The 27,378-nt window shown below is 33.4% G+C and overlaps 3 protein-coding genes and 1 pseudogene across 5 annotated transcripts; 3 read left to right on the top strand and 1 right to left on the bottom strand.

Annotated features, from left to right (window-relative positions):
• The first annotated feature begins 617 nt into the window (after positions 1-617).
• On the top strand, positions 618-1,163 carry LOC140814912 (dirigent protein 5-like). The gene has a single exon (XM_073174006.1). It carries the CDS (start codon positions 618-620, stop codon positions 1,161-1,163), a length of 546 nt encoding a protein of 181 aa, XP_073030107.1.
• Positions 1,164-15,118: 13,955 nt separating this feature from the next.
• On the top strand, positions 15,119-15,677 carry LOC140815602 (dirigent protein 5-like; annotated as a pseudogene).
• Positions 15,678-17,898: 2,221 nt separating this feature from the next.
• LOC140814381 (dirigent protein-like) lies at positions 17,899-18,564 on the top strand. The gene has a single exon (XM_073173336.1). The coding sequence runs from the start codon at positions 17,914-17,916 to the stop codon at positions 18,475-18,477; it is 564 nt and encodes a 187-aa protein (XP_073029437.1). The 5' UTR covers positions 17,899-17,913; the 3' UTR covers positions 18,478-18,564.
• Positions 18,565-19,660: 1,096 nt separating this feature from the next.
• LOC140813971 (cation/H(+) antiporter 18-like) lies at positions 19,661-24,511 on the bottom strand. Of its 3 annotated transcripts, none has more exons than XM_073172807.1 (4): positions 24,324-24,511; positions 22,831-23,069; positions 21,351-22,352; positions 19,661-21,254 (listed from the first exon to the last, which is right to left on the bottom strand). In XM_073172807.1, exons 2-4 carry the CDS (start codon positions 23,023-23,025, stop codon positions 20,046-20,048), a joined length of 2,406 nt encoding a protein of 801 aa, XP_073028908.1. In that variant the 5' UTR covers positions 23,026-23,069; positions 24,324-24,511; the 3' UTR covers positions 19,661-20,045. The 3 variants fall into 3 exon arrangements, with proteins under 3 accessions (XP_073028908.1, XP_073028909.1, XP_073028911.1); XM_073172808.1 differs by having other exon boundaries at positions 22,831-23,074; XM_073172810.1 differs by lacking the exon at positions 24,324-24,511 and adding an exon at positions 23,481-24,302.
• Between the last annotated feature and the right edge of the window lie 2,867 nt (positions 24,512-27,378).

Consider the following 27,378-nt stretch of genomic DNA (forward strand, 5'->3'; position numbering starts at 1 on the left):
ACTAACTTGTCCAATTTTAAGAATTGGTCCATCAAGTTTTCAAATTTTGGTTTTGATACATAACCTTAGTTTTTGCTATTTTTGTCCAATTGTTAATGTGAGATCGGAAAAATAAGTAATTTCCGATGAAACGTTAGTATTTTCCGATGCCGGATTAGCATTTTCTTGTGCTAGATCAACAATTCGTTGAAATAGGACTTAAAACCAAAAAATACAAAGTTAGTGCACCAAAATCATACTTTGAAAATTTAATATATTAAATAGAAAAAATTAATGGAAAAAAAATATTTTTCAATTGATTATCATCAACGACTTGGATATAAATCCTTCATTATAAATTAATATTGTGTCAATTTCATCTCACATTTGCGAAAAAGAAATACAAATAAAAAAAAGTATTAATATTGTGTCAGTATAATCTCTCTCACATATATATACAGACAGACAGACTTGGATTTAAATTCATCAATTATAAATTAATATTGTGTCAATTTCATCTCACATTTCCGAAAAAGAAATACAAATAAAAATTATATATATATATATATATATGTGTGTGTGTGTGTGTATATATATAGACAGACAGACTCAAGTTATTCTCAAAGCTCCAATATTCCATGATGAATCTTATCAAAAAAATTTGCTTAGCCATACTATTTATCCTCCTATCATGTTCACTTTCAACTTGTGCCAATAAAATAAACCCAGACAAACCTTGTAAAAGACTCGTGCTTTACTACCACGACATATTATTCAATGGTACCGATTTATCAAATGCGACATCTGCTAAGATCACTAATGATACCGCGCTAGGTTTCCATTTTGGCATGATGGTTGTGTTTGACGACCCCCTCACGAAAGATAATCGTCTCCTCTCGACTCCCGTCGGACGCGCTCAAGGGTTTTATTTCTACGACAGAAAGACCACTTACAATGCTTGGTTTGCATATACTTTGATTTTCAACTCGAGTGATTATAAAGGGACTTTGAATATTATGGGTGCGGATCCGCTGCCCGAAAAAACGAGGGATCTTTCGGTTGTAGGGGGGACAGGCGATTTCTTTATGGCTAGAGGGATTGCTACATTCAAGACTGATGATTTTCAGGGAGATTATTACTTTCGTTTGAAGATGGATATCAAGTTGTATGAATGCTACAAGTAGAGTCAAAACTAGGGTTTATATAAAGAATAAGGTTTACTGTGCTTGGATTTCCCTTATGTGTTGCTTAATACTATTTTATTTCGATCCAATAGGGTTACGCTTGGACGCATGAATATAATTTTTATAGAATGATTTTATTTGCTAATAGATATAAAATATCTGGGAAATTTAGCGAGAGATGATTGATGTATCCTAGGAAACATATATACGTCCAATAGTTAAATAGATTTGAAATCAATAATTTCGACAGTAAACAAAGAAGAAAGAATTTCATATATTCATTGTCAAATCCCTTAAATTGCAATTTGCAAATGTAAACTAATAAATATAAATATAAATCCAAACTCATAAAATTAAATTATAATAAGTGGTAGACTCGTGTTCATAGCTGGGAATCCAAAACATCTTAGTCTAGCCTTTTTCTCTTTTCATATTGTAAAAAATTTAAAATCAGTTCGTCCAATTAAAATATATATGCAGATTGAGCTGCTTGTTTTTTAGACCGATTTATTTTTTGATACTATTAATTTAAAATAAGACTATATATCAAAATGTTTTTAGATGGAAATAATGAATAAATACCCTATATAATTTTAAAAAATTATGAAAAATAAAAAAAAATATTTTGTATATTTAGAAATAATTAGATTAAAAAGATTATTAAAATGAAAAAACACTCCATGAAATCATGGACTCCATTAAGATGCAAAATTACAGTGTAACATGCATCTTTTTTTGTTGCGGTAATGAAATAGATTAAATAAATAAATGGATTTTTGCTTATTGTTGCAACTTCCCGTATGATCAAAATATAGAAGAAAATAGTGTGTGTGTGTGTGTGTCTGAAAGAAATTTTTAGTTCAAATCGATCGATATGGGTCGTAACCAATTTACAACCAAAACCATCAAGAACTAAACCCAAAATCATGTCCAACTGATTCGGTTAAGGTTCAATATTTATCAAATAACGGTTCAACTTGTCGAATCATTTCAATCGGACGGTCAGACCACCGAAACACTGTTATTGTTGGAAATTTGAATCAAATTTAGAGTTTGAATAAAAACTATTTCTCATGAATGTGGTAGTGTCTTTTGGCTCTCTACATTATTGAGTTAGTTGTGGCTCATTTGTGGAAGTGTCTTTTGACTTTCCAAATTCTTGAGTTAATTGAAGAGTTTTGGCTCTTCATATTCTTGAGTTAATAGGAAGATTAATTGAGTTAATCAATCTTGCATGACTCTTGGTGTGCATTTTGAGACTTATAAATAGTGTGTTTATTTCCTCATTTCAAACATATGAAAATCTTATCTCTTTCAAGTATTCTCTTGCATTTCATATTGTTATCTTTTCATTTTGGCCTCCGTTAAATCTCGGTGATAAAGTAAATTTATATTTTCAGTTTGCCATAGTAGTGTCTCGTCCTAATTCACTACTTGTTGTTCCGTTGTATCCTGGGAAACATACGTCCAAGACGATCCTCGAAGCACATACAGGAGGGGACAAATCTGTTTTAAGGACACTCCACTTTGTACAGGCCTCGGTTTGGTGTACTTTAAGCTTTGCTCTACTGTGTTTTCTTCACCATTTAGGACATTGGTTTTTACAAAAATTATTGTACTTTATCGTTCGATATATCTTGAAACAAACTTAAAACAGATTACTCATTACGTGGTTTGTTTCGGATATGGCTACTGAAACAAACGTGTTGAGGGAAACTGGTTCTGTTGTCCATCATGCCACTATGACACCTCAGTTTGCCCAACGTGTTGCTGCTGTTGCTGTCCCGGCTACTCACGACGAAAAACCTGAGAAGTTCACTGATGTGGACTTCAAAAGGTAGCAGCAGAAGATGCTGTTCTACTTGACGATGCTGAACCTGGTCAGATTCTTGTCTGAGGATGCTCCTAAACTCAAAGAGAGTGAGGGAGATGTTGAATCTGTTAGTGCGGTTGGAGGCATGGAATCATTCTGATTTTGTATGCTGAAACTATGTACTAAACGTATTGGTCGATTCCCTCTACAACGTGTTTTGCGAAAAGAAAACGTCTAAAGAATTACGGGAATCCCTTGACAGAAAGTGCAAAACCGAGGATGCTGGGGCCAAGAAGTTTCTTGTTGGTCACTTTCTGGACTTTAAAATGGTGGTTTCAAAGCAAGTTATCAGCCAAGTTCAAGAACTCCAAATGATTCACCACGAGATTCAAAGTGAGAGGATGACTTTGAGCGAATCATTCCAATTGGCTGCTATTGTTGAAAAGCTACCACCAGCTTGGAAGGATTTCAAAAATTATTTGATGCACAAGCGCAGGGAGATGAATGTTGAAGAGCTCATTGTTCGACTTCCATCGAGGAAGACAACAAGAGTTCGGAAAGACGATTGTTTTCTCCTGTTGCTGAATGTTGTCGAGCATGATCAAAGCTCGAAAAAGAGAACATTTTCCACCTGCAGCAAAAAGTTGAACCTGAGACCCAAGGGAGGCATTTCAAAGAAAAGGTTCTCTGGAAAATGCTACAATTGTGATGGTATGGGTCACAAGGCCTCTGAATGTAAGAAGCCGTAGATAAACCGAGAGACGAATGTCGTAGAGAACATTTTTCTCAGGAAGTTTCGAACATGAATCTTTGTGCTGTAATATCAGAAGTTAATCTGGTGAGTTTGAATTCAAGGGAGTGGCTGATCGACACTGGTGCCACTCGCCATGTTTGCTCGAACAAGGAGATGTTTGCTACTCTTGATGAATCTGAGAATGGAGAAAATCTATTCATGAGAAATTCCACTACTTTTGAAATCAAGGGCCATGGGAAAGTTGTTCTAACAAAGGAAGAACCAAGTTCATCCAAAATATTATATGAGGCAATCGAAAGAAAACAAGAGCTTGATTAAGATATTAAACCTAGACGTAGAGAGCTAGGACTGAGAAACCCTTTGGTCCGGATTTCATCACTTTCATGATGGAAAGTGTTCCTCAAAGCTTCAAGGAAGTAATGAGTTCATCTGAGGGGAATCTATGAAAATAGGCTATAAGTTTCTAAATGGATTCTATTTAAAAAACCATACGTGAGAATTAGTAAATGGCTGTAAATGGGTTTTTAAAAAGAAAATGAAATCAGATGGAACCATAGATAAGTATAAAGCCAGATTGGTAATCAAAGGTTACAATCAACGTGAAGGGCTTGATTATTTTGACACATATTCTCTTGTATCGAGAATAACATCTATTCGAGTGATACTCGCAATTGCCGCCTTGCGAGATCTTGAAGTACATCAAATGGACGTAAAGACAGCTTTTCTAGATGGAGATGCAGAAGAGGAAATTTACATGGAACAATCTGAAGCATTTTCTGCGACTGAGCAAGAAAAAAAGTTTGTAAACTGGTGAAATCTATATATGGCTTAAAACAAGCACCAAAGCAATGGCACAAAAAATTTGATAAAGCCGTGATAGAAAGTGGATAAATTCAGTGAATTGACAAATGTGTATACATAAAAAACACTGAAAATGGATATGTAATTTTATATTTTTATGTAGATGATATACTTATCATTGGTAGTAATGATAAGATGATCAAATCCACCAAGAAGTTATTGAACTCAAGATTTGACATGAAAGATTTGGGCTTAATCGATGTAATCCTTGGAATTAAAATTCATAGAACATGAGAAGAGCTAGTTCTAAGTCAGTCACATTATGTTGACAAAATACTTGAGAAATTCAATAATGATAACTCTGCATTGACTAGAACCCCGATAGATACCAATCAGCATCTATCAAAAAATCGAGGTGAGAGTATCTCTCAATTAGAATACTATCGAGTCATTGGAAGTCTGATATACTTAATGAGTTGTACAAATCGATATGGGTCAGAACCAATTCACAAACAAACCATCAAGAACTAAACCCAAATTCACGTCCAACTGATTTGGTTAAGGTTCTATATTATCAAATTAACAGTTCAACAAGTAGAACCATTTCAATTGGACAGTCAGACCACCGAAACACTGTTATATAATATAAAAAATAATATAATATGATAAATGATATATTTTAAATTTTAAAGATCTTAAATGTGTATATAAATAATAAAAATATATATTTTCCGAAGTTTAAAAAATTCAAAGAAGCTCTAATACAACTAAAATAATATTCTTAACAAATTTCAAAATCCAAATAATTATTCATATAACAATAAATTAAATTTAAAAAAATTGTGAACTAGTCCAACCGGTTTTTAACCGACTCGATAGGGTTCCGACTGGTTTTCCTGGTAAAACGGTTTTTGGGTGATGTCCGGACCGGAACTGTGGTAGGTTCTCGGTCAAACAGGTCGGTTCGGTCTAGTTCTGAAAACACTGATTTACGGTGTTAATCTAATAATTTATATTTTTTATTTTAATCATTTTTCATTTAAGAGCTGATGTGGCACCATAAAATAATGTCGTGTAATCAAAAAATGATGAGAAGCCAATGAAAATTTTTGACCCGACGACATATATTATCGACGTGTTCGATATCACGTCAGCTCTCAAGTGAAAAATGAGACCAAAATTGAAGTTTTAAAATATAAATCATGAATTGATTAATAACATAAAAGAAAATAAAAAACACCGCACAAATTACTGGACAAAAAAAATATAATTGTTGTGAAAAAGTAAAAATTTATGGTAAAAAGTAAAAATCTCAAACTCTCAAAATTTACCAAACTACACACTTTATAATATTTTTCTCTCTACTCAATTGTGATTTCTTCACAAATGAGATATCTATTTATAGAGTTTCATTACACATAATCCAAAAAATAAAATACATCATTACCTACATCATCACACACAAATTTATAATTTTACAACTCTTATTTTCAACATTCAAATATTCAACTATTACTTTTCAATATTCAAATCATTTATTTTCAACACTCCCCCTTGTGATGATGATCATGATATGATGATGTCTTCATTACGTGTTTTGTACTGCCTCGTTAAAAACCTTACTTGGAAAAACCCATTGGGATAAAAACCATAGTAAGGGAAAAATAGTGCAGTCACGTAAACTCCCCCTGATGTTGACATGAACAATTCTTCACAAATTTCGTAGATTGCGCATCCCAATATTATATATGTGCTTTCTGAATATTGACGTAGGAAGTGCCTTTGTGAAGAGATCTGATGAGTTTTCACTTGATTGAATGTGACGAACATCAATACATTTATTCTTCTCAAGCTCCTTGGTGAATGCGAAGAACTTAGGAGGAATATGTTTAGTTCTGTCGCTTTGTATGTATCCTTCTTTCATTTGAGCAACACATGCAGCATTATCTTCATATAGTATCACAGGCTTCTCATCGAATGATAATCCTCATGAAATTTGGATATGTTGGGTCATTGATTTTAACCACACACATTCACGACTTGCTTCATGTAGTGCAATAATCTCGGCATGATTTGATGAAGTTGTTACGAGCGTTTGTTTCTGTGAACGCCAAGATATTGCAGTGCCTCCACGAGTAAATACATATCCAGTTTGAGAACGTGTCTTGTGTGGATCAGATAAGTATCCAGCATCAGCATAACCAATTATACTTGGATTAGCATCTTTTGAATACAAAAGTCCCAAGTCCGTCGTTCCTCGTAGATAACGGAATATATGTTTAATTCCGTTCCAGTGTCTCTTTGTTGGATATGTGCTAAATCTTGCCAACAGATTCACGACAAAAGATATATCAGGCCTTGTACAATTTGTAAGGTACATAAGGGCACCGATAGCACTTAGATATGGTACTTCTGGACCAAGAATATCTTCATCATCTTCACATGGACGGAATTGATCCTTTTCTATGTTTAATGATCTAACAACCATTGGAGTACTTAAAAGATTTGATTTATCCATATTAAAACGTTTAAGGATCTTTTTTGTATAATTTGTTTGGTGAACAAACATTCCACATTCTTTTTGTTCAATTTGTAAACCCAGACAATACTTGGTTTTTCCAAGATCATTCATTTCAAATTCTTCCTTCAAGTATGGCACAACTTCTTGAATTTCCTTATTCGTTCCAATGATGTTTAAATCATCAATATATACAACAATAATTACGCATCCGGATGTTGTTTTCTTAATGAAAACACAAGGGCATATTGAATTATTTACATATCCCTTTTTCATCAAGTGATCACTTAGTCGATTGTATCACATTCGACCGGATTGCTTTAAACCATATAATGATCTTTGTAATTTCACAGAATAACATTCTCTGGGTTTTGAACTTTGTGCTTCAGGCATCTTAAATCCTTCAGGGAATTTCAAATATATATTACTATCAAGTGATCCATATAAGTAAGCTGTAACAACATCCATAAGACGCATTTCTAAATTTTCAGATACCGCCAAGCTAATCAAATACCGAAACGTAATTGCATCCATCACAGGAGAATACGTTTCTTCATAATCAATTCCAGGCCTTTGAGAAAAACCTTGTGCAACAAGTCGAGCTTTATATCTTACTATTTCATTTTTCTCATTTCGCTTTCGAATAAAAACTCATTTGTATCCAACAGGTTTTACACCTTCAGGTGTAAGGACTATAGGTCCAAAAACATTGCGTTTATTTAGCGAATCTAATTCAACCTCGATGGCATCTTTCCATTTTATCCAATCCTGCCGATTTTTATATTCACCAAAAGATTTTGGTTCATGATCTTCTTTGTCATTTATGATGTCGATTGCCACATTATAAGAAAATATATCATCAATTTCATTTATATCTTTTCGATTCCATATTTTTCCAGTATTAATGTAATTGATAGAGATTTCATGATTCTCGTCAGTTTGTGGTTCTGACAGAACATTTTCATCATCATGTGTTTCTTCAGGAACACCATTCTCTATTTTGTGATCATCATGTGTTTCTTCAGAAACATCATTCTTTATTTTGTGATCATCGTGTTTCTCTATGAATTTTCTTTTTCGAGGATTTTTATCCTTGGAACCGACTGGTCTTCCACGCTTCAGGCGTTTAATGACATCATGAGTATCTTCCATTTGTTTCTTTGGAATTTCAATTCGAGCAGGGGCATTTGCAGCATGTATATATGATTTAGTTACCCCTTTTGTGTCTGCAAATGCATCTGGTATTTGATTTGCTATTCTTTGCAAGTGTACAATTTGTTGTACATCTTTTTCACATTGTTTTGTTCTTGGATCCAGATGTAACAATGATGATACATACCATGTAATTTCCTTTTCGGTATGTTTCTGTTCTCTCCCTAACATTGGGAAGATTTTCTCATTAAAATGACAATCAGCAAAACGTGCTGTGAACACGTCGCCTGTCTGAGGTTCAAGATATCGAATGATTGATGGACTATCATAACCGATATAAATTCCAACCTTTCTTTGAGGTCCCATTTTCTTTCGTTGTGGTGGTGCAATAGGCACATACACCATACATCCAAAAATTCTCAGATGAGAAATGTCTGGTTCTTTACCAAATGCAAGCTGTAATGGGGAGTATTTATGATATGCACTTGGTCTGATGCGAATTAATGAAGCAGCATGTAAAATTGCATGTCCCCATATAGAAATAGGGAGCTTTGTTTTCATAATCATTGGTCTAGCAATCATTTGTAGACGTTTAATCAATGATTCAGCCAATCCATTCTGTGTATGTACATGAGCAACAGGATGCTCAACAATGATTCCCATAGACATACAATAATCATTGAAAGTCTGGGAAGTAAATTCACCAGCATTATCAAGTCTAATTTTCTTGATTGTATAATCGGGAAACTGATTCCTCAATTTTATTATTTGAGCAAGTAATCTTGCAAATGCAACATTTCTAGTTGACAATAAATATACATGTGACCATCTGCTGGAGGCATCAATCAATACCATAAAGTATCTGAATGGTCCACATGGTGGATGGATTGGTCCACAAATATCACCCTGAATACGTTCAAGAAACATTGGTGATTCAGTTTGGATTTTGACTGGTGATGGTCTTATAATACGTTTTCCAAAAGAACATGCTTAACATTGAAACTTATTATTCTAAAAGATCTTCTGGTCTTTCAGTGGATGACCATGTGTATTTTCTATAATTCTTCGCATCATTGTTGAACCAGGATGTCCCAATCGATCATGCCAATTGGTTAATATCGAAGAATTATCAACTACCATGTTTGATTCAATGAGACTTATATGTGTATAATGCAATCCAGTAGGGAGCATTGGTAGTTTTTCAATCACATATTTTTTTCCTGATTTATATGTGATAAGACACATATATTTCTCATTTCCTTCATTCATTGTTTGAGTATCATACCCATGGGAATATATATCTTTAAAACTCAACAAATTTCTTTTCGATTGTGGTGAATATAAAGCATCATTGATCAAAAATTTTGTACCATTAGGTAACAAAAATTGTGCTTTACCACATCCTTTAATCAAGTCTACAGGACCTGATATTGTATTCACCGTTGTTTTTGTTGGTTTTAGTTCCAAGAAATATCTTTTATCTCGGAGGATAGTGTGCGTTGTACCACTATCGGGTATGCAAACTTCAGCTTTGCTCATAGCATTTTCCATATTTGAACTTCAAAAAAATATGCAATGAAATAAATTACTGGCAATATATATTTAAATATAACACATATCATAATTATATAATAAAACATTATTCTATGAATACATGAAAAATAAATTATTGTACATTTATATTCTACCATTATATTGTTCATTTTCAAAGAAATCGTTGAGAAAATCTGCATCATCAATATTGTTCATTTCTATCCCTCCAACATATTGATCATTTCCAGAGAAATCATTCATAAAATCACCAGCATCAAAATGAGTTGAATCACTCAAACGGTCACTGCGTTCAGTGAAGTTGGTCTCCTTTTCTTTCCCCTTTAATGATTCTTTATAAAGTTTACAAAGGTGCTCAGGGGCTCGACAAACTTTGGACCAATGTCCTGGAGTACCACATCTATAACAAGAACTTTCATATCTTTTTGAGTGATTCTCATTAACACTTTTATTCTCATGATGCCTTTTCAGTGGATGGTTTGGGACGCTCTTTTGAGATGAGTTATAAAAATAACTATCTCTATTATTTTCAAAACCACGGCCGCGTCCACGACCACGACCAATTCCACGTCCACGTCCACGTCCAGGACCACGACCAAAACCTTGTCTTTGAAATTGATTTTGGTTTCCATGTTTAAATTCATTTTTACTTACAGCATTTACTTCTGAAATGCTGTTGATCCAGTGGGTCGGGACTGATGATTTATCATTAATAACTCGTTGTTTTTTTCCGCCACAAGAAGACAGTCGATGAGTTCAGAATATCTCGCGAATCCACGTACTCTATATTGTTGCTGTAGAGTAATATTTGATGCAGGAAACGTGGAAAATGTTTTTTCAAGCATCTCAGATTCTGTGACCTCATGTCCACAAAATTTTAATTGCGAGATTATTCTATACATCGCCGAATTGTAATCATTGACTTTTTTAAAGTCTTGGAATCTCAATGTATTCCATTCATCCCGGGCGGTCAGAAGTATAACTTCTCTTATATGTTCGAATCTTTCTTTTAATCCCTTCCACAAAGCCATGTGATTTTTTTCAGTCACATATTCACATTTCAATCCATCGTCGAGATGTCGACGCAAAAATATCATGGCTCTTGCCTTTTCTTGTGACGTACATATGCCATTTTCTTTAATGGTCTCGCTTAGACCCAATGACTCAAGATGCATTTCTACATCTAGAGTCCACGGCATATAATTCTTTCCCGTGATGTCGAGCGCAACAAATTCGAGCTTTGTTAAATTTGACATGGTGGTACTAAAAAAATTACGATGCATTTTATTAGTTAATAAATATTGCAATACAAAGTAACGGATAAACAACAAGTACAAGTATTTGTAAAAATAAAGAAAACGCACGAGGAGGATATTCTCCGATAAATACAAGACTCGTGAGTATGATAACCAAAATAATTAAAAATATCCTTGAGAAAGCCATCTTCTTTTTTCTTCGAAAAATTTGATGATGAATAATTTTTAGAGAAGAAGAGAAAGTTGGAGTGATTGAATGTGTTTGTGAGATCATATTTATAGGACAAAAACTAGCCGTTTTTTTTTACCATTTATGACCGTTGGTGTACAAAAAAATAAAGGTATGTATTTGTATAATTTTATGGTAATAATATGGTATATATAATATTAGACATGTTTAAATAATTATGTATATCATATCATAATATTATAATGAGTGTCATAATTTATTTTGTTTAAAAACCTTATAGGCTTTTATACTTGTCGTATCCCTTACCGGGAGTGTGGGATGTCGTCTTAACATCCTCCCAGGATTTATAACAAGTTTATGAAAAAATTATTTTTATTATTTCTAATAATAACATTATATTGTATATTAAATAAATACACAATAAATAAATAACAGTAAAATAAATATTATTACTTTTGTTACTTTTTTCTTCTGTTTGGAGCTTGGAAAAGTATGTAGGACTTTTAGAGCTTCGTGCTGATAACGTGTTGTGAAAAAGTAAAAATTTATGGTAAAAAGTAAAAATCTCAAAATTTACCAAACTACACACTTTATAATATTTTTCTCTCTACTCAATTGTGATTTTCTTCACAAATGAGAGATCTATTTATAGAGTTTCATTACACATAATCCAAAAAATAAAATACATCATTACCTACATCATCACGCACAAATTTCTAATTTTACAACTCTTATTTTCAACATTCAAATATTCAACTATTACTTTTCAATATTCAAATCATTTATTTTCAACAATAATCCTCTTTTTAGATTTTAAAACCTAGGTTCTGCCTATGGGCCAAACTTACCCACTATCCACCAAATGTTGGATGTTAAGAATATAATATATAGATAAATGTTAGAGACAAAATGTGACAATCTTCGTTTGGTAAGGGCGACGTTTTTATTTTGATCTGCACAAGTACACATATAATAATTCCAAAAATAACCATAAAATAAAGTAAAAAAATTTGTCCGTGTTATATTACATTAAAAATGTAATTACTCAATCATATATATGTCATATAATTAATTATCCGCTACCTAGCTAGTCGGTATATATACTCTTGGTAGATTTTGTTCATATATGGTAGATAAGAATCTTATATATATATATATATTGTCCTCGAGTGGGTCTCATGTGACACCGTCTCACGGATACTAATCTGTAAGACGGGTCAACCCTATTCATATTCATAATAAAAAGTAATACCCTTAGCATAAAAAATTATAATTTTTCATGGATGACCCAAATAAGAGATCCGTCTCACAAACTCGACCCGTGAGACCGTCTCACAAAATTTTTTACCTATTGTCCTCTCATTATATTATACATTAATTGATTAACTAAATAATATATATGTGTGTGTGTGAAAGAGACATATAACATGCAATGAACCGAATCTTCATGGACTTTTAATCATAGGAAAAAAAATTATTAATAAGTAGGTTTATTTTATGAGATAGTTTCATGAATCTAGTTAAATCCGTAAGACAGGTCGACCCCATTTATATTTACGGTGAAAAGTAATATTTTGACATAAAAATATTTTTTTTTTTATAAGTAATGACATGTCATAAATTTGTATTTGACTACATGGAATCTTTATCATTTAACTCCAAAACGATGAGTAATCCAAATGAATTTGATTCCAATTCAAATCTGATTCGAAATTCATTAATATTCCAACGCCTAAAATCACGCAAGGCCGCCAAAATTATTATAAACCTAACCTCATCGCTAATAATTGGAATTTTATGTAATAAAAAAATTGGATCATACTACAAATTGGATTATATTACAAACCACATTTGAAATTACAAAACTATCTTAAATATATTTTTGAAAAGATTTTTTTCCAGATAAAGTGCAGTGATAATTTTGTAATTTCAAATTCATTTTGTAACTCAACTTGTATATATATCATTTTCCAAAAAAAAAAAAATTGTGTAATTCCAAATCTTTCTATTTAATTATGATCTAAATGTGCACTTTGGAGAAATCCGTGAATTTCGATTATAATTTAATTGTTTACAATGGAACAACATATCAAATCTCAAATTCACGTCTTACTTGTTTACGCGTTAGCAATACATAGTAGAATGAATTTCAAATGATATAATTATCGGGTGAACTTGAAATTCATTCCGATTAACATGAAGTTTATGGTCTTACTTCTCCAAACAACAAAAATAGATGTGAAATATATCTATCCAGAGGCAATCTAATATTTCATCGTTATTCTTAGAACGTGTTTGCGACCTCTATATATCCATGTCCTTCTAAAAAAAATATTTTTGAGAGTTCGCAAATACTTTCTAATATCACATAAAGTTTCGATTAATAGTGGTCTTGGATCATATAATTGAAACGAAGAAATTTGTTATTTATTAATGAAATATTAAACAAAAAGGTAGTAGTCTAAAGTTGACTGAAATAATCAACACCAAACCTAATTAAGTGGCTATGTCACCATTACAGAGACGTAATGTGACCGATTGAACACGTGAAAAGAAAAAAATATGGTTCATTGGTGTCAACAGGTCATATTATTACAAGAAAATTACAAGATCAGGTCGGGACCTGTACTGTAACCCTCCTACTCAATTTCTATCCTGATAAGAATTGAGATTTTTTTTTCTCTCGATCTCGTATCCGAAAATACAGAACCTGAATATTCGAGATCTCGTCATGTACAAATAGGATATCCCAAAATTTCAGGACCTCATCTGGTAGGGAGATGATATTCCGATAAATATAGGGGTGAGAACAATAATGTATTCCATCCAATCTTCGGAGAGAAAATGATGATAAACTCTCTTTTTATTTTGTATAATTTTATTTTAATTATAATATTTGTTTATGTGAATTTTTTTATTTGGATGAATTAGTTAACCATATAATTTAAGCCTTGAAATCGTCATTTATGAGTTAATCCCTTTCAAATGCGTTAATCAATTTCAATATGGGCTTCGACCTAATATTGTTTTATTTTAAATTACAATTTTCAATCCAATATGTTAATAATATTATAATATTTTTTAAAAAATTGAAAAATTATTAAAATAATCTGGTGGGTTGAGAATCTCGTTGAGTGGATATTAGTTTTATGATCCCACTCTCGACATTGATCGAACAGATCGAGATTTTTCGAGCCAAGAATGATATGAGATTAGAGATGGATCGGTTTCAGCTTTTTTGCCAGCCCTAATTTTGAGATTCTCATGCTTAATAATAACAATAATAATATATAGAGAAATATTATATTTTTAAAAAAAAATTAAATTGTTGAGTTTGAGAGGCATTTTCGGGTGGAAAAAAAAAATTTGGTGTACATGAATGAAATATGCCAACATTGGTTGGTATATCGTTTTTCCCCTCTTTTTTGTTTGTTTTTATAATCTTGTTTTTCTTTTTTAAGGGGGCCACATTTGGGGAGTCACACTACATGTGAAATTTTAAGGAAAATTGTAACATTGGTTTTGTTAAAAGTAAAAATCTCAAACTCTCAAAATATATTAAATTACACATTTTATAAAAAAAATTGTCCACTCAATTGTGTGTTTCTTCACAAATTGAGGGTGCTATTTATAGAATTTTTTGGAAATAATCCAAAAATAATACATCATTGCATACATCATCACACACTAATTTTCAATATTTACAACTCTTATTTTCAACATTCAACTTCTTATTTTCAACATTCAATCTTTTTATTTTCAACACTCCTCCCTTGTGATGATGATCATGATACAATGATTATCTTCATTACGTGTTTTTATACTGCCTCGTTAAAAATCTTACTAGGCAAAAACCTATTAGGATAAATATTTTTTCGAATATAGAGTCTCTAAAGTTATTTTCAAACCTCCAATATTCCATGATGAATCTTATCAAAAAAGTTTGCTTAGCCATACTATTTATCCTCCTATCATGTTCACTTTCAACTTGTGCCAGTACAAAACTAAACCCAGACAAACCTTGTAAAAGACTCGTGCTTTACTACCACAACATCTTATTCAATTGTACCGATTTATCAAATGCGACATCTGCTAAGATCACGAATGATACCGCGCTAGGTTTCCATTTTGGCATGATGGTTGTGTTTGACGACCCTCACAAAAGATAATCGTCTCCTCTCACCTCCCGTCGGACGCGCTCAAGGGTTTTATTTCTACGATAGAAAGACCACTTACAATGCTTGCTTTGCATATATTTTGATTTTCAACTTGAGTGATTATAAAGGGACTTTGAATATTATGGGTGCGGATCCGTTGCCGGAAAAAACGAGGGATCTTTCGGTTGTAGGGGGGACAGGATATTTCTTTATGGCTAGAGGGATTGCTACATTCAAGACTGATGATTTTCAGGGAGATTATTACTTTCATTTGAAGATGGATATCAAGTTGTATGAATGCTATAAGAAGAGTCAAAACTAGGGTTTATATAAAGAATAAGGTTTATTGTGCTTGGATTTCCCTTATGTGTTGCTTAATACTATTTTAGTTCGATCTAAGGTTACGCTTAGACACCTTATATAAAGAATAAGGGGCCACATTTGGGGAGTCACACTACATGTGAAATTTTACGGAAAATTGTAACATTGGTTCGGTATATTTGTTTTTTTTTTTTTTGTAATTTTTATCTTTTGGGTCGTCAAATTTCAATTTTAATATATAATTTTTTGATTTTTTATTTTTGAAATTTTTTTTTACTTGTGCCGATATGACACCGGCGTGAAGTTGATTTGTGTGTACCAAATCAACACTCATTATAAAAATCTAAAATTGCAAAAAATTGAAAAACGTAGAACTAAGATTGTGGGTTTTTTTTTTAAAAAATAATTTACTTTTTAAAATTATTTTCAAAAATAACTTAAAAAAAGATTTGCAACATTACCTCAATCCGTGCTTACAAAGCACAGACGCTGCTCACCTGGAGTAGCGTCTGTGCTTCGTAAGCATGGACGATGCTCCACGTCGGTGACGTAAGCAACGGAATATTTTAGCGACGAAATATATATAAAAATCGTCGTCAAAATTGAATCAGCGACGGTTCAAAACCCGTCGCGCCGTGGATATTCATACCAAAATTTCGGAATAGCGACGATTTTTGAACTGTCGTTAAAAGTAGCGACGGTTTTGGAATTGTCGCTGATTTAACTTGAGCGACGGTTTTTGAACCGTCACTGATTCAATTTTAGCGACGGTTTTTATATATATTCTGTCGCTAAAATATTCGCTCAGCGTCCGTGCTTCGTAAGCACGGATTGAGGTAATGTTGCAAATCTTTTTTTAAAAATTATTTTTGAAAATAATTTTAAAAATTAAATTATTTAAAAAAAAACCCAAGATTGTGTTGGGTGCAATAATTATCTCTGCTGGATAGAACAATCGAAACGTCGTGTTTGAGCTGCTATACAGTTTAAAATATTTGAGTTGTATCATTATAAGCTATAAATTTTGGTAAAGCGAAACGTTTGGCCCTACAATTGATGTCAGAGCTAAGATCATGAGTTTGATACTAATTGACTGCAAATAGAGCAATTATTGGGATAGTGATTGATGAGTGCAATTATTGTCTATGCTGGATAGAACAATCGAAACGTAATGCTTGATCTGATATACGATTTAAATGATTTGAGTTGAATCGTTACCACTAACTATAACACTTTGTAAATCGATAAGCGCTCGATCATATTGATTAAAATCAGTAACATAGAGAGCCACATATAAAAATAAATATAAATGACTAAAATTTACTCAATTATTTTATTTAAGGTAAGATTCTTAAAATAAATTATTAAACTAACCATGTATTATTAATTAAATTGTGTTATTTGGCGAGCCGATCGATAAAGGTAAGATTCTTAAAATAAATTATTAAACTAACCAAGTATTACTATTTAAATTGTTTTATTTGGCGAACTGATAAATCCAAATTTATAACATCACCAACTACTTCACTTTTTTAATACAATATTATTATATTACGATCTAAAACTATCTAAATATTAAAGATTGTTAGCAATGGGGTCAGTGTCAGTGTGGGCTAACATAGCAACACTCAAACTCCTTTTAAGTTTTTATAAAATTATTTTCCAAAAAAAAATTAAAAATATTTGAAAAATTGTTTTAAGAATAAATATGAGTTTGAATAACTATTATATAAAAAATATTATAATTAAAATAATTCTCATTTTTCTTTTTATTCGAGATTTATTATCCCTTTGACCTTTGCTTTTTTTATTTTAAAAATACCAAAAAATACTTCTCAATTATTCTTAAAAAATTATACTTACAGAACAATTTTTTAAAACATATATTCATAAACATTTTACAAAAATATTGTCCAAACATATATTTTAAGTTTTTTCACTTAAAAAATTCTTAAAAACATAGTTTGTCCTTCATTAATACTGCTACCTCTTTAGTCATATTTCAAATTTAATTCAAATTGTAGTTGGGGAAAAAAAAGGTACCTCTTAATTAATATTTCAAATTTAATTCAAATTTGATAGTGGCAATGCTCACCAAACCCCCCCACAACCCACTATATACATACATACATATATATATATATATATATATATATATATATATATATATATATATATATATATATATATATATATATATATGACTAGAGCATCAACAAAATTTACACCAATATATCATGGCAACTAAATCCCAAGTGGCAACCCTTTTACTCTACCTCCTCATCTCTGCCGTCACGGCCACCGCCTACGGCCGGAAACCCCGTCCGCGTCGCCCATGCAACGAGCTCGTCTTCTTCTTCCACGACATCCTATTCAATGGTCATAATTACAACAATGCCACTGCCGCTATAGTCGGCTCTCCGCAGTGGGGAAACAAGACCACCATGGCAACACCGTTTAACTTTGGTGACATGATCGTTTTCGACGACCCCATTACGTTGGACAACAATCTCCACTCACCCCCCGTGGGACGAGCACAGGGCATGTATTTTTATGATCAGAAGAGTATATATGGTGCATGGCTAGGGTTCTCGTTCTTGTTTAATTCCACAAACTACGTAGGGACGTTGAATTTCGCCGGGGCGGATCCGTTGATGAACAAGACCAGAGATATATCGGTCATCGGGGGGACAGGTGATTTCTTCATGGCTAGAGGTGTTGCCACTTTGATGACTGATGCATTTGAGGGAGATGTGTATTTTAGGCTTCGTGTTGATATTAAGTTGTATGAATGTTGGTAAACTAGTCGAGTCGAGTCGAGTCGATTCGAGTTTGGAATCAAGACCTTTGTTGAAAGCTATGCCCAACCCAATCTATAAAATTAATCTTGACTTTTGTTGGATTTCTTTCGTCTCGTGTACGATCTTTTAACACAAACAGTCAAAATTTTATTTTTGTAAAGAGTCAAAATTTAGTTGGAATCCAATAAATTGGATTTGACGTGTGTGATGTAAAATACATCAGCAACATGTGACCGTACGAGCAATTTCTTAGCATCACATCATCACAATTTGTCTAATGCCAAACTTTTTGAATACCTAAAAAAATAAAATTGGACGAAGTTAAAAAACAATTTTTTAAAAATTAAAAATTAAGCTTTTTAAAAGAATGAGTTGCTCATAAAAGCCTCTTGTGTCGTAAGTCTATTCATTCTTATTCATATTCGTCACTTGAAAAAGAATGTGGTTTCATTTTTGGAAAATTATAATTTTACCATTTGGGCAAGCCAATCGTTAAAGCCTATCTTGTCGTAAGTATTTTCATTCTTATTAATATTTGCCACTTGAAAAAATGTGGTTTCATTTTTGGAAAATTATAATTTTTCTTATATGTATTTGTTTATTTGTGATTTTTATTATTTATGTTATTAAATTTCTCATTTAGCACGACATATTTATTTATTTCACAATTTTATTCTTTTTTCGAATAAATTCCGACGTGTCAGTGTCGTCAATAATAAGATATTGATATGATGTTGATATATACATTTTTATATCAATTCTCTCACAAAGAGAATTACTAAAATTAACAAAATTTGAAAGACAGGGAGACCAGAACTAAAATTTTACAATATAAAGAAAGAAAATCACAAAATGAAATTCTTTTTTGTTAAAAATATTTTAAATTTTATAGTTAACCATTAAAAACACCTAATAATTTGAAGAGCTGAGTGGTTGGGAATCTGGAGGATTAATTATTTCATTCACATGACTTGAATTAAACTTCTGTCAGTTCTCGCAAAAACATTTTGAATATTCACAATACAAAGTACAATTCTTTTCGAATAAATCTATTATGTCATAGTCTCACAGATAAGACAGGTCGACCAAATTTATATATGCAATTAAAATATTTTGATATAAATAATAATATTTTTTATAAGTTAACTCGAGTTGGAGCTGTCATACAATATATCTAACACTCTAAACATCTCTGCAGCACGAGCTAACTCCTCTCTAAAATATTATCTCAGCCATCAATTCTTGAAATTTGAAAATATAGGCATTATTGTACAACAAAGGCCCAAGAAACCCAAATATCAAATCCTTCCCACGTCATATATATAATTTTATTTTCAAATTTAGGGGTGGTCATATAATATATAGACAAGCATACGTGTGTACTAGGAAATCTAATAGTAAGCAGGTGTAATAGCCCTTGCCAACCTGCCTCTTCCTCTCCCTCAACACTGTGTGTTAACTTCCAGCTTCACAGGTTGCTAACAGAGGCGAAGGAAGTAGATACGTGTGATATCTATCGCTTTGAACATTATAATGTGAATCGAATTCAATAAAAGTTTACCACTTGTTTAATCAGACTCCCCTTCTGTCGTTGTACCCTCTTCTTTCAAAGATTTCAGCGAGTCTCCGGTTAGCTTGCTGCGGTACTGCTGCACCACAAGAACTGATGCTGTGGTTGTGAATCCGGGTGAAATCAACAAGTTCCCGACTGGTCCAAGTTCAGGACATTCGCACTTTTTTTTGAAAGCCACAACAAGTTGACCCTCGGGCATTCTACCAACAAGTATCAGATTGCAACGACTAAATGTGCGAATGGCATTTGTTGTTTCTGCTTCATCGCTAACAGTGATCTCTTCGAATTTGATTGAAACGTCTTCTGATACTTTGTTCTTGAACTCTGCAAGAAACTCTTCATCATCTGATCTTGATTCGGGACAATTTTGATTGTCTATATCTAGTTGGACGCTGTCTCCAACTACCTTGGGGTGGACAATGAAACGAACCACATTTAAACTGATACCAGGGTGCTCAGCCATGAGTCCACCATGGGATAGAGCTTCACGATCATCATGGCCACCAAAGAAGAATACTGTGATGGTGTAGCTGACGTTGCTAGCAGCTACGTGAGATGTTCCTCCGAGCCCTCGATCAACTAAAATCCCAACTGAACATGGGGCATGCTCAAGAACCCTCCTGTTTACATACCTCAAATCAATTCGTGTAGTCTCCAACCGTCCGTCCAGTCTTTGATGCTTGTGGAATGGAAGTATTATTATTGCTGCCCTCTTACTCTCGGCACTGGAGCATATATCTTCATGCATGCTGGACATCGGTGATATTGCTGTTGTTGGTTGGATGGATACTTGGCTGAGGTGCTGGAAAGTCTCAAAAGCAACTACAATTTGATTCGAATTACAGCCCTGTGACTTGTTCCAAAAAGGCATCCCGTTTCTTCTCGCCTTGTGAACCATCAAAATTGCGGATGACCTTTCAGAGAGCTCCATTAAGTGCATTGCATAGACACGCAGTCCTCCCTTCTTTCCTTTACCTCGTGAAGTTTCAATGAGATTAATCAGCGTCGGAATGTTTCTTGTGCTGAAAAAACATGCCAGGATTCGGAGTTGAGAACTTGTTTTCTTCCTCTGAATTGTTCTATGCTTGTATTCTGATATAGCCATTTGAGCTGGCTTGTATATGGCTATAACAGTAGGGGTCGTTATAAATGTCGTGAACAAAGCCATTAAAACCATGATGGCAAATGTTTGATCGTTCAGAACCTACAGGATCGAAAATGAGAGCCGTTGAATGAAAAATAAAGGAACTATGAATCATTGAAATGCATCGATTAAATGTATTTTATCATTTATGTTTACCCCTCTATCTTTCCCAATGTTGAGGACGATAAGCTCCACTAAACCTTTCGTATTCATCAGGAATCCGAGAGTTAGTGCCTCTTTAAAAGGAATCTTGCAGCAGAGAGAGACAATAACAGTGCCAACAATCTTTCCAAAACAAGCTGTAAAAATTACCAAAACAAGAAGACCCCATGACTGAGCCCCTTGAATGGTGGCAACATTCGTCTTGAGCCCACTTGATACAAAGTACAAAGGAAGAAAGAGGCCAGACACAAGATCCTCGACTTTCTCGACGAGGGCTCCAGCAAATGGTCCCTCTTTTGGAACGATAACTCCAAGCACAAATGCCCCGAAAAGGGCATGAATGCCAATGGTATCGGTCACAAATCCAGCTGCCAAAACAGCAGCCAATGTAGAACAAACATAAATCTCATCCACAGGCTCGCCCTCAGGGCAGCGTCGTACTATCCATTTAAAAAGATGGGGTCCGACGAAAATGCAAAGCAACACAAAACCACATCCAGACAAGAAGACCCACAATGCCACAATAATCGAGTGGCCTGTGCCAGATAGGGCAATAGCTAGTGCAAGTAGAATCCATGCAGCCACGTCATTGACTGCAGCAGCAGACATGGCCATTCGACCAACATCAGTAGTCAAAAGCTTAAGCTCAGCCAGAATACGGGCTAAGACTGGGAAGGCTGTGATGGAGAGGGCCACCCCCATGAATACAAGAAAAGGCCCCTGACTTACACCTTTGGAGACAGTCGCACGAAGCACGATTGAGGTTCCAATTCCTAAAACAAATGGGACGCTGATTCCTGCAAGGGCAATACTTAATGCCTTCTTTCCGGTTCTTCGAAGTGCCTTTGGATCCAGCTCAAGGCCAACTAAGAATAGAAAGAATAGGAGACCAAGGTTCGCAAGTGTATCCAGAACTGTAAGGCTCCTGGTTGGAAAAATCGCATGAAGATATTTCTGATTGCGGCCTATAGCCGATGGACCAAGTAGAATTCCTCCCTGCCAGAACCCTATGATATGTTACATTCTTTCGAGAATTTGTGATGTTTGTGTATGCTTAAAACAATGATAAACTAATCATGCTTGTAGATAGGTGGATGAGGTGTAAGCACAGAAACTAAAATTACTACATTTCTAGACGTGCTTCCTTTGTTTTTTCCATTAAGTAGATGATAAAAATGAGACAAATGAAAACTGATACTACTGAAGCTTAATTACTGTGTACATAGTTTATGCTGTTTTTAGTTGCGGTTGTCAATTTCAACGAGCAATAATGGAGGAAAGTTGCACGTATCGAAATAAAGGTGATGATCTACAGCACTATGAAATATGAAATGTGGACCGTAGAAAATATTCAAGAAAGAAATAAATCGAACATCCATGTTCACTGAAAAAGGAAGCACAATATACACTGCAAATTAAATAAGAAAGCTACCGTACTAAGAAACATTATTGGATGTAGGAAATAGAAACTCACAATAACTTCAGCAATGACGCGTGGTTGTCTTAGAGGCCTGAGAAGATATGCAAGTACTCGGGTCAGCACAACCACGAGGCATATCTGTACAATGACAAGAGGAAGTGAAAAATGGAGAGGATCATCTCCTTGGAACACTCCATTAGAGGTAGCCTTCATAGGAGGTGGACAATTGACCGTGGCATTAGAAGCCATTTTGTGGTAAAAGCCACCACAAGATTGTTGATTTCGGTTAACGCCTGCACTTGATGATCATCAAATCCCGATAAAATTCTTCAATGCAATAAATTAATTTTTAACAGAAAAAGCACATGCCCAGATATTGCGGCATTCAACCCAATACCGTCAAATTTGATTTATTTGGAAATAAGTACCATCCAATGTTTCTTCCACAATTATAAACTAAAAAACAAGGACAGGAATCCACCCATTTGGAAGCTGTCATCTATTGTAATGTGCCAGACACATCAAGGATTCACCACTGACACCTTCAACATGTCAGTGATAAAACCCAATAAAAAACAAATTTATATGACTAAGACTTCGAAAAGTTAGATACAAAGTATGACATCTTATACAAAGAATTTGAAAATTTTCCTTGAGAAATTTGGGGAAAATGTTACATATACATGTACGCAAGAGTTACAAACTGCTTTATTTCTGGCCTAGGAAAACTACAACTTTGACCAACAACCAGGGCAGACCAAGTGGACATCAGCCAAGATCGCCGCCCCGATTCCAACCCAGTTTTTTGGAATTTAACATTCAAAATTTTTAATCCTCCTACTTTCCGTCTGAACCGAAATGAAATAGAGTTAAATAAGAACCAAAAAAGGAAATTTTTAGAAAAAGAAAAGAAAAGAACATCATCAATTTCAAGAAAGCACGTAGTCATTTCTCAGAAATTTATCGGGTAATTGAAAATTACAAAATTATCCATTGAAAGAGTAATTTCAACAGCCAAAACAGAAACGCAAGCACAAAAAATCAAATAAAAGACCAACACCATTGAAAAATGACAAGTATTTAACGAAGAAAATGAGAGAACTCCATATTATAGCATTCAACGTGAATGGCATTCTTGTCATTCCACGCAAAGACGTTAGAATACGAATATAATAATCACAGTACGTGTCGTTCACTCATCATGCTTCGGGAAAATATATGCCAGAGCGCAGCTTCCCACTCAGCTACCACGTAAAACGACCTGAATGCCCTTGTATCCCCATCGAATTCTCCAAACGCATCATTCTGTCAATAATCCCTTTCAAATCATAGAATCACCCCCTTCGATATCGCATTCACGAAGTATGTATTAAATGAACAAATATACGCAACGCAGTGGTACTCGATTTAATCTAATCAGTAAATTTGATTTCGAAAAACACATCAAAATTGCATCATGTACGAATCACAAAACTGGTTTATAACATCAAATTGCATGCACACCGACGAATAAAAATCGTATCGATAGATAGAGAAGGAAGAATTACACGAATTCTGCAAAAAATGGGGCAAGTTTCGATCCGTAACAAATGCAGCGAAATCGGAGATATCCTCTGAACGAAGAATCGGAGACGGTGAGAAGACGAGAAAAAATTCTTCTTCTTCCGGAGATTATGGACGAATGACAGAAATCGTGAGAGAGAGAAAGAGATAAGTTGGCTGGTTCGGTTCCATTTTTTTTCAAGTCCTTCGAGTCTGCATGTTTATAGAACGGGGACAATGTGATTTACCTATATTGCCCTTGCAGGGGGTTGGCCGGAATCTGATAAAATATTCGTCCTACAAAATCTTTTCCCACACCTAGAATTTTTAGTTGACATTCTCGAGTTTTTGGTTCGTATAAAGCAATTATACATTTTAAAAATAGTATTTTAATAAGTTTGACGTTTGAAAATGTTATCTACAGATTTTTTTTTAAAAAAAAAGTTTTAATATTTAAATATTATTTGAAAAAATACTTTTTCCGGAAAAAAATTATATATAATATATTAATTTTTTACCGAGCTCGATATTTGATCGTAAGATTAAAGAATACTTATCGTTTTACTAAAAATCATTAAACATCGTGTTTTACTCACTTATCCAATCTAGATAATCAATGCTTACCAATAATCCCTCGAAATAACAGTGTTATATTATGATGATGTGAATGATGAGGTATTTCACTTTAGTTTTGATGAATTTACACGAGTTGACATTATCTTCACATTGCATGACATACTAGATGAGTATAAAAGACTCACAAAATCATTCGAGAAAGTTAATGCAGAAAAGAAAAGCCTCAAAGTTAAGTCAAGTGACTCTGGATATATGCAACGAAAGGAGCTTGATAGTTTTAGGGTGAAATTAAATCTGTTGACAACTAAAGTTATAATATGCGAAGAATGTTCCAAGAAACGTTGAATAAAGATCAAAGTTGTTCAAGTTGGTAACACCTGGAACAAGAGTTTCGTTTCTCTTGGAAACATACATGAAATGTAAAAGAAAGCTGGTGATAAAACTGATTAGCTTTGGCAATAATAATTGCAACTCCCATGAAACAAATACTCAAATGTGCCTGGACAAAAATGATAAAAAAAATGTCCAGTTCCACACTATATATAAACGTGACAAGCTAGAAAACTAAAAAATTTGGATTGTATGTTATTAGGACAGGGCTATGCATAAAGGATTGAGCTATGTCAAACCGAAAAGTTCTAAGCCCGACAGGACTTAGCTAAAGCAAAGAAAAGGCCCGGCTGGACAGACCAGCTCGAGCCATCCAGCTAGACATAACTCTGTGAAGGGTATATAGAGTCGGTACTATAATTGCAGACCAATTCAAAAGAGATACAAATTGAATTAAAAGGATGATCGGTCCAAATAACATATGGTAAGACAGAAGAGACATCATAGCACCACACATGATTTTGCATAGTCTAACACTTTCATGGACACACACACGGGTGAACCAAATAGTCTAAGTCAAGTGTGGGTACCAAAATATTTTTTCCATGATTGCGAGTACAGAAGAAGAATAAGAAGAATAAAGAATCCACTTAGTATATGGATAGTGGCTGGTCAAGACACATTACGAGAGATGTCAAGCTGATCTCAGAAGTCATTGAATGCAAAGGACCAAAAATCACTTCTGGTGATAGCTTAAAAGATAATGATGTGGGTAAGAGTAAGATTTATATCCACAACAAAATCATTATCAATGATGTGATTTTAGTTGAAAATCTTTTCTAAAAATTGATTAACATTAACCACTTATGTGATAATGGTTATTATGTTGAATTCCCCAATCACATATGTATCATAAAATCTAGCAACGATGATATCATGCTAGCCGAACTAAGAGAACAAAATACCTCTCATACATGTTTTTTCCTATTCATGGTAACAAACACTGATTGAGACAAAAACAGATAAATCACTTAAATTTCAAATCTATTTTTGATCTGAGCAATCAAGAGTTGATGACAGACTTCCCAAATTCGATTTTACAAAAAATAATATCTGCATTGCAAGCCAATATGTCTATTTTTAAAAATAGGTGTAACTCCTCTACCAAATACTTGGATTTGCTGCACATAGATCCATTTGATCACATAACAATGAATTTAGGCAGAATCAGGTACACTCTAGTGATTGTAGATGATTACTCCAAGCATACTTGGGGTGATATTTCTACCATCCAAATACCGGATAAGCGTCCACTCGGTCAAGATTTTAAAATGGTTGAAAAATGAGAAATCTCTTGTGATAGATTGGTAAAAAGCGACATGGATACTAAATTTATAAATAAAAACTTTCAACTGTCTAGATGACCAAAGAATCAAGCATGAGTTCTCTGTCGCAGTGTCACCTCTGCAAAATGGTGTTGGTGACAGAAGAAACAGGATATTAAAAGAAGCGTCTAGAACAATGATAGAAGATTCTAGAGTTTCTAATAAACTTTGGGTAGAAGTAGTCAACACATCTTGCTTTATACAGAACATATCAAATGATAAATAAAAAAACATAACAAGACTTCTTATGAGATCTGGAACGATACAATACCGAATATTTCCTATTATGTTTGGCTACAAGTACTTCATAAACTCATTAACCGCTTTTAATGTTAAATTTTATATGGGTATATTTATTGATTATTTCTCGATTAACAAAGCTTATAGAGTATTGAATAAAAAAATTCTAATTGTTGAATAAATCATACATGTTATCTTTAATGAAGCATTTGTATGTCCAACTGAAGAAGAAATCAATGTGCATGATTTGAAAAACAAGTTGGATGCTACTTATGACGATCTTTTACTTAAAATAATACTACTTTAATAATTGCAGAAGAATATCAATTTTCTTACTATATGATTAATTATAAATGTAGCTCTTAAAACAAAATAATGATCACCATGAATTTTATAAAATAAATTTAATAATAAAACTCCAATGTTTAAATACTAAAATCATAAAAATACACAGTTAATAACGAATAGTTTAGTTTGGAAAAAGAGTCTAACGCGACATAATAAATTTCAAAGTGCTTTTTACCAACAC

The sequence above is a fragment of the Primulina eburnea genome, chromosome 15, assembly GCF_022965805.1.
Source record: "Primulina eburnea isolate SZY01 chromosome 15, ASM2296580v1, whole genome shotgun sequence".
Classification (NCBI taxonomy): domain Eukaryota; kingdom Viridiplantae; phylum Streptophyta; class Magnoliopsida; order Lamiales; family Gesneriaceae; genus Primulina; species Primulina eburnea.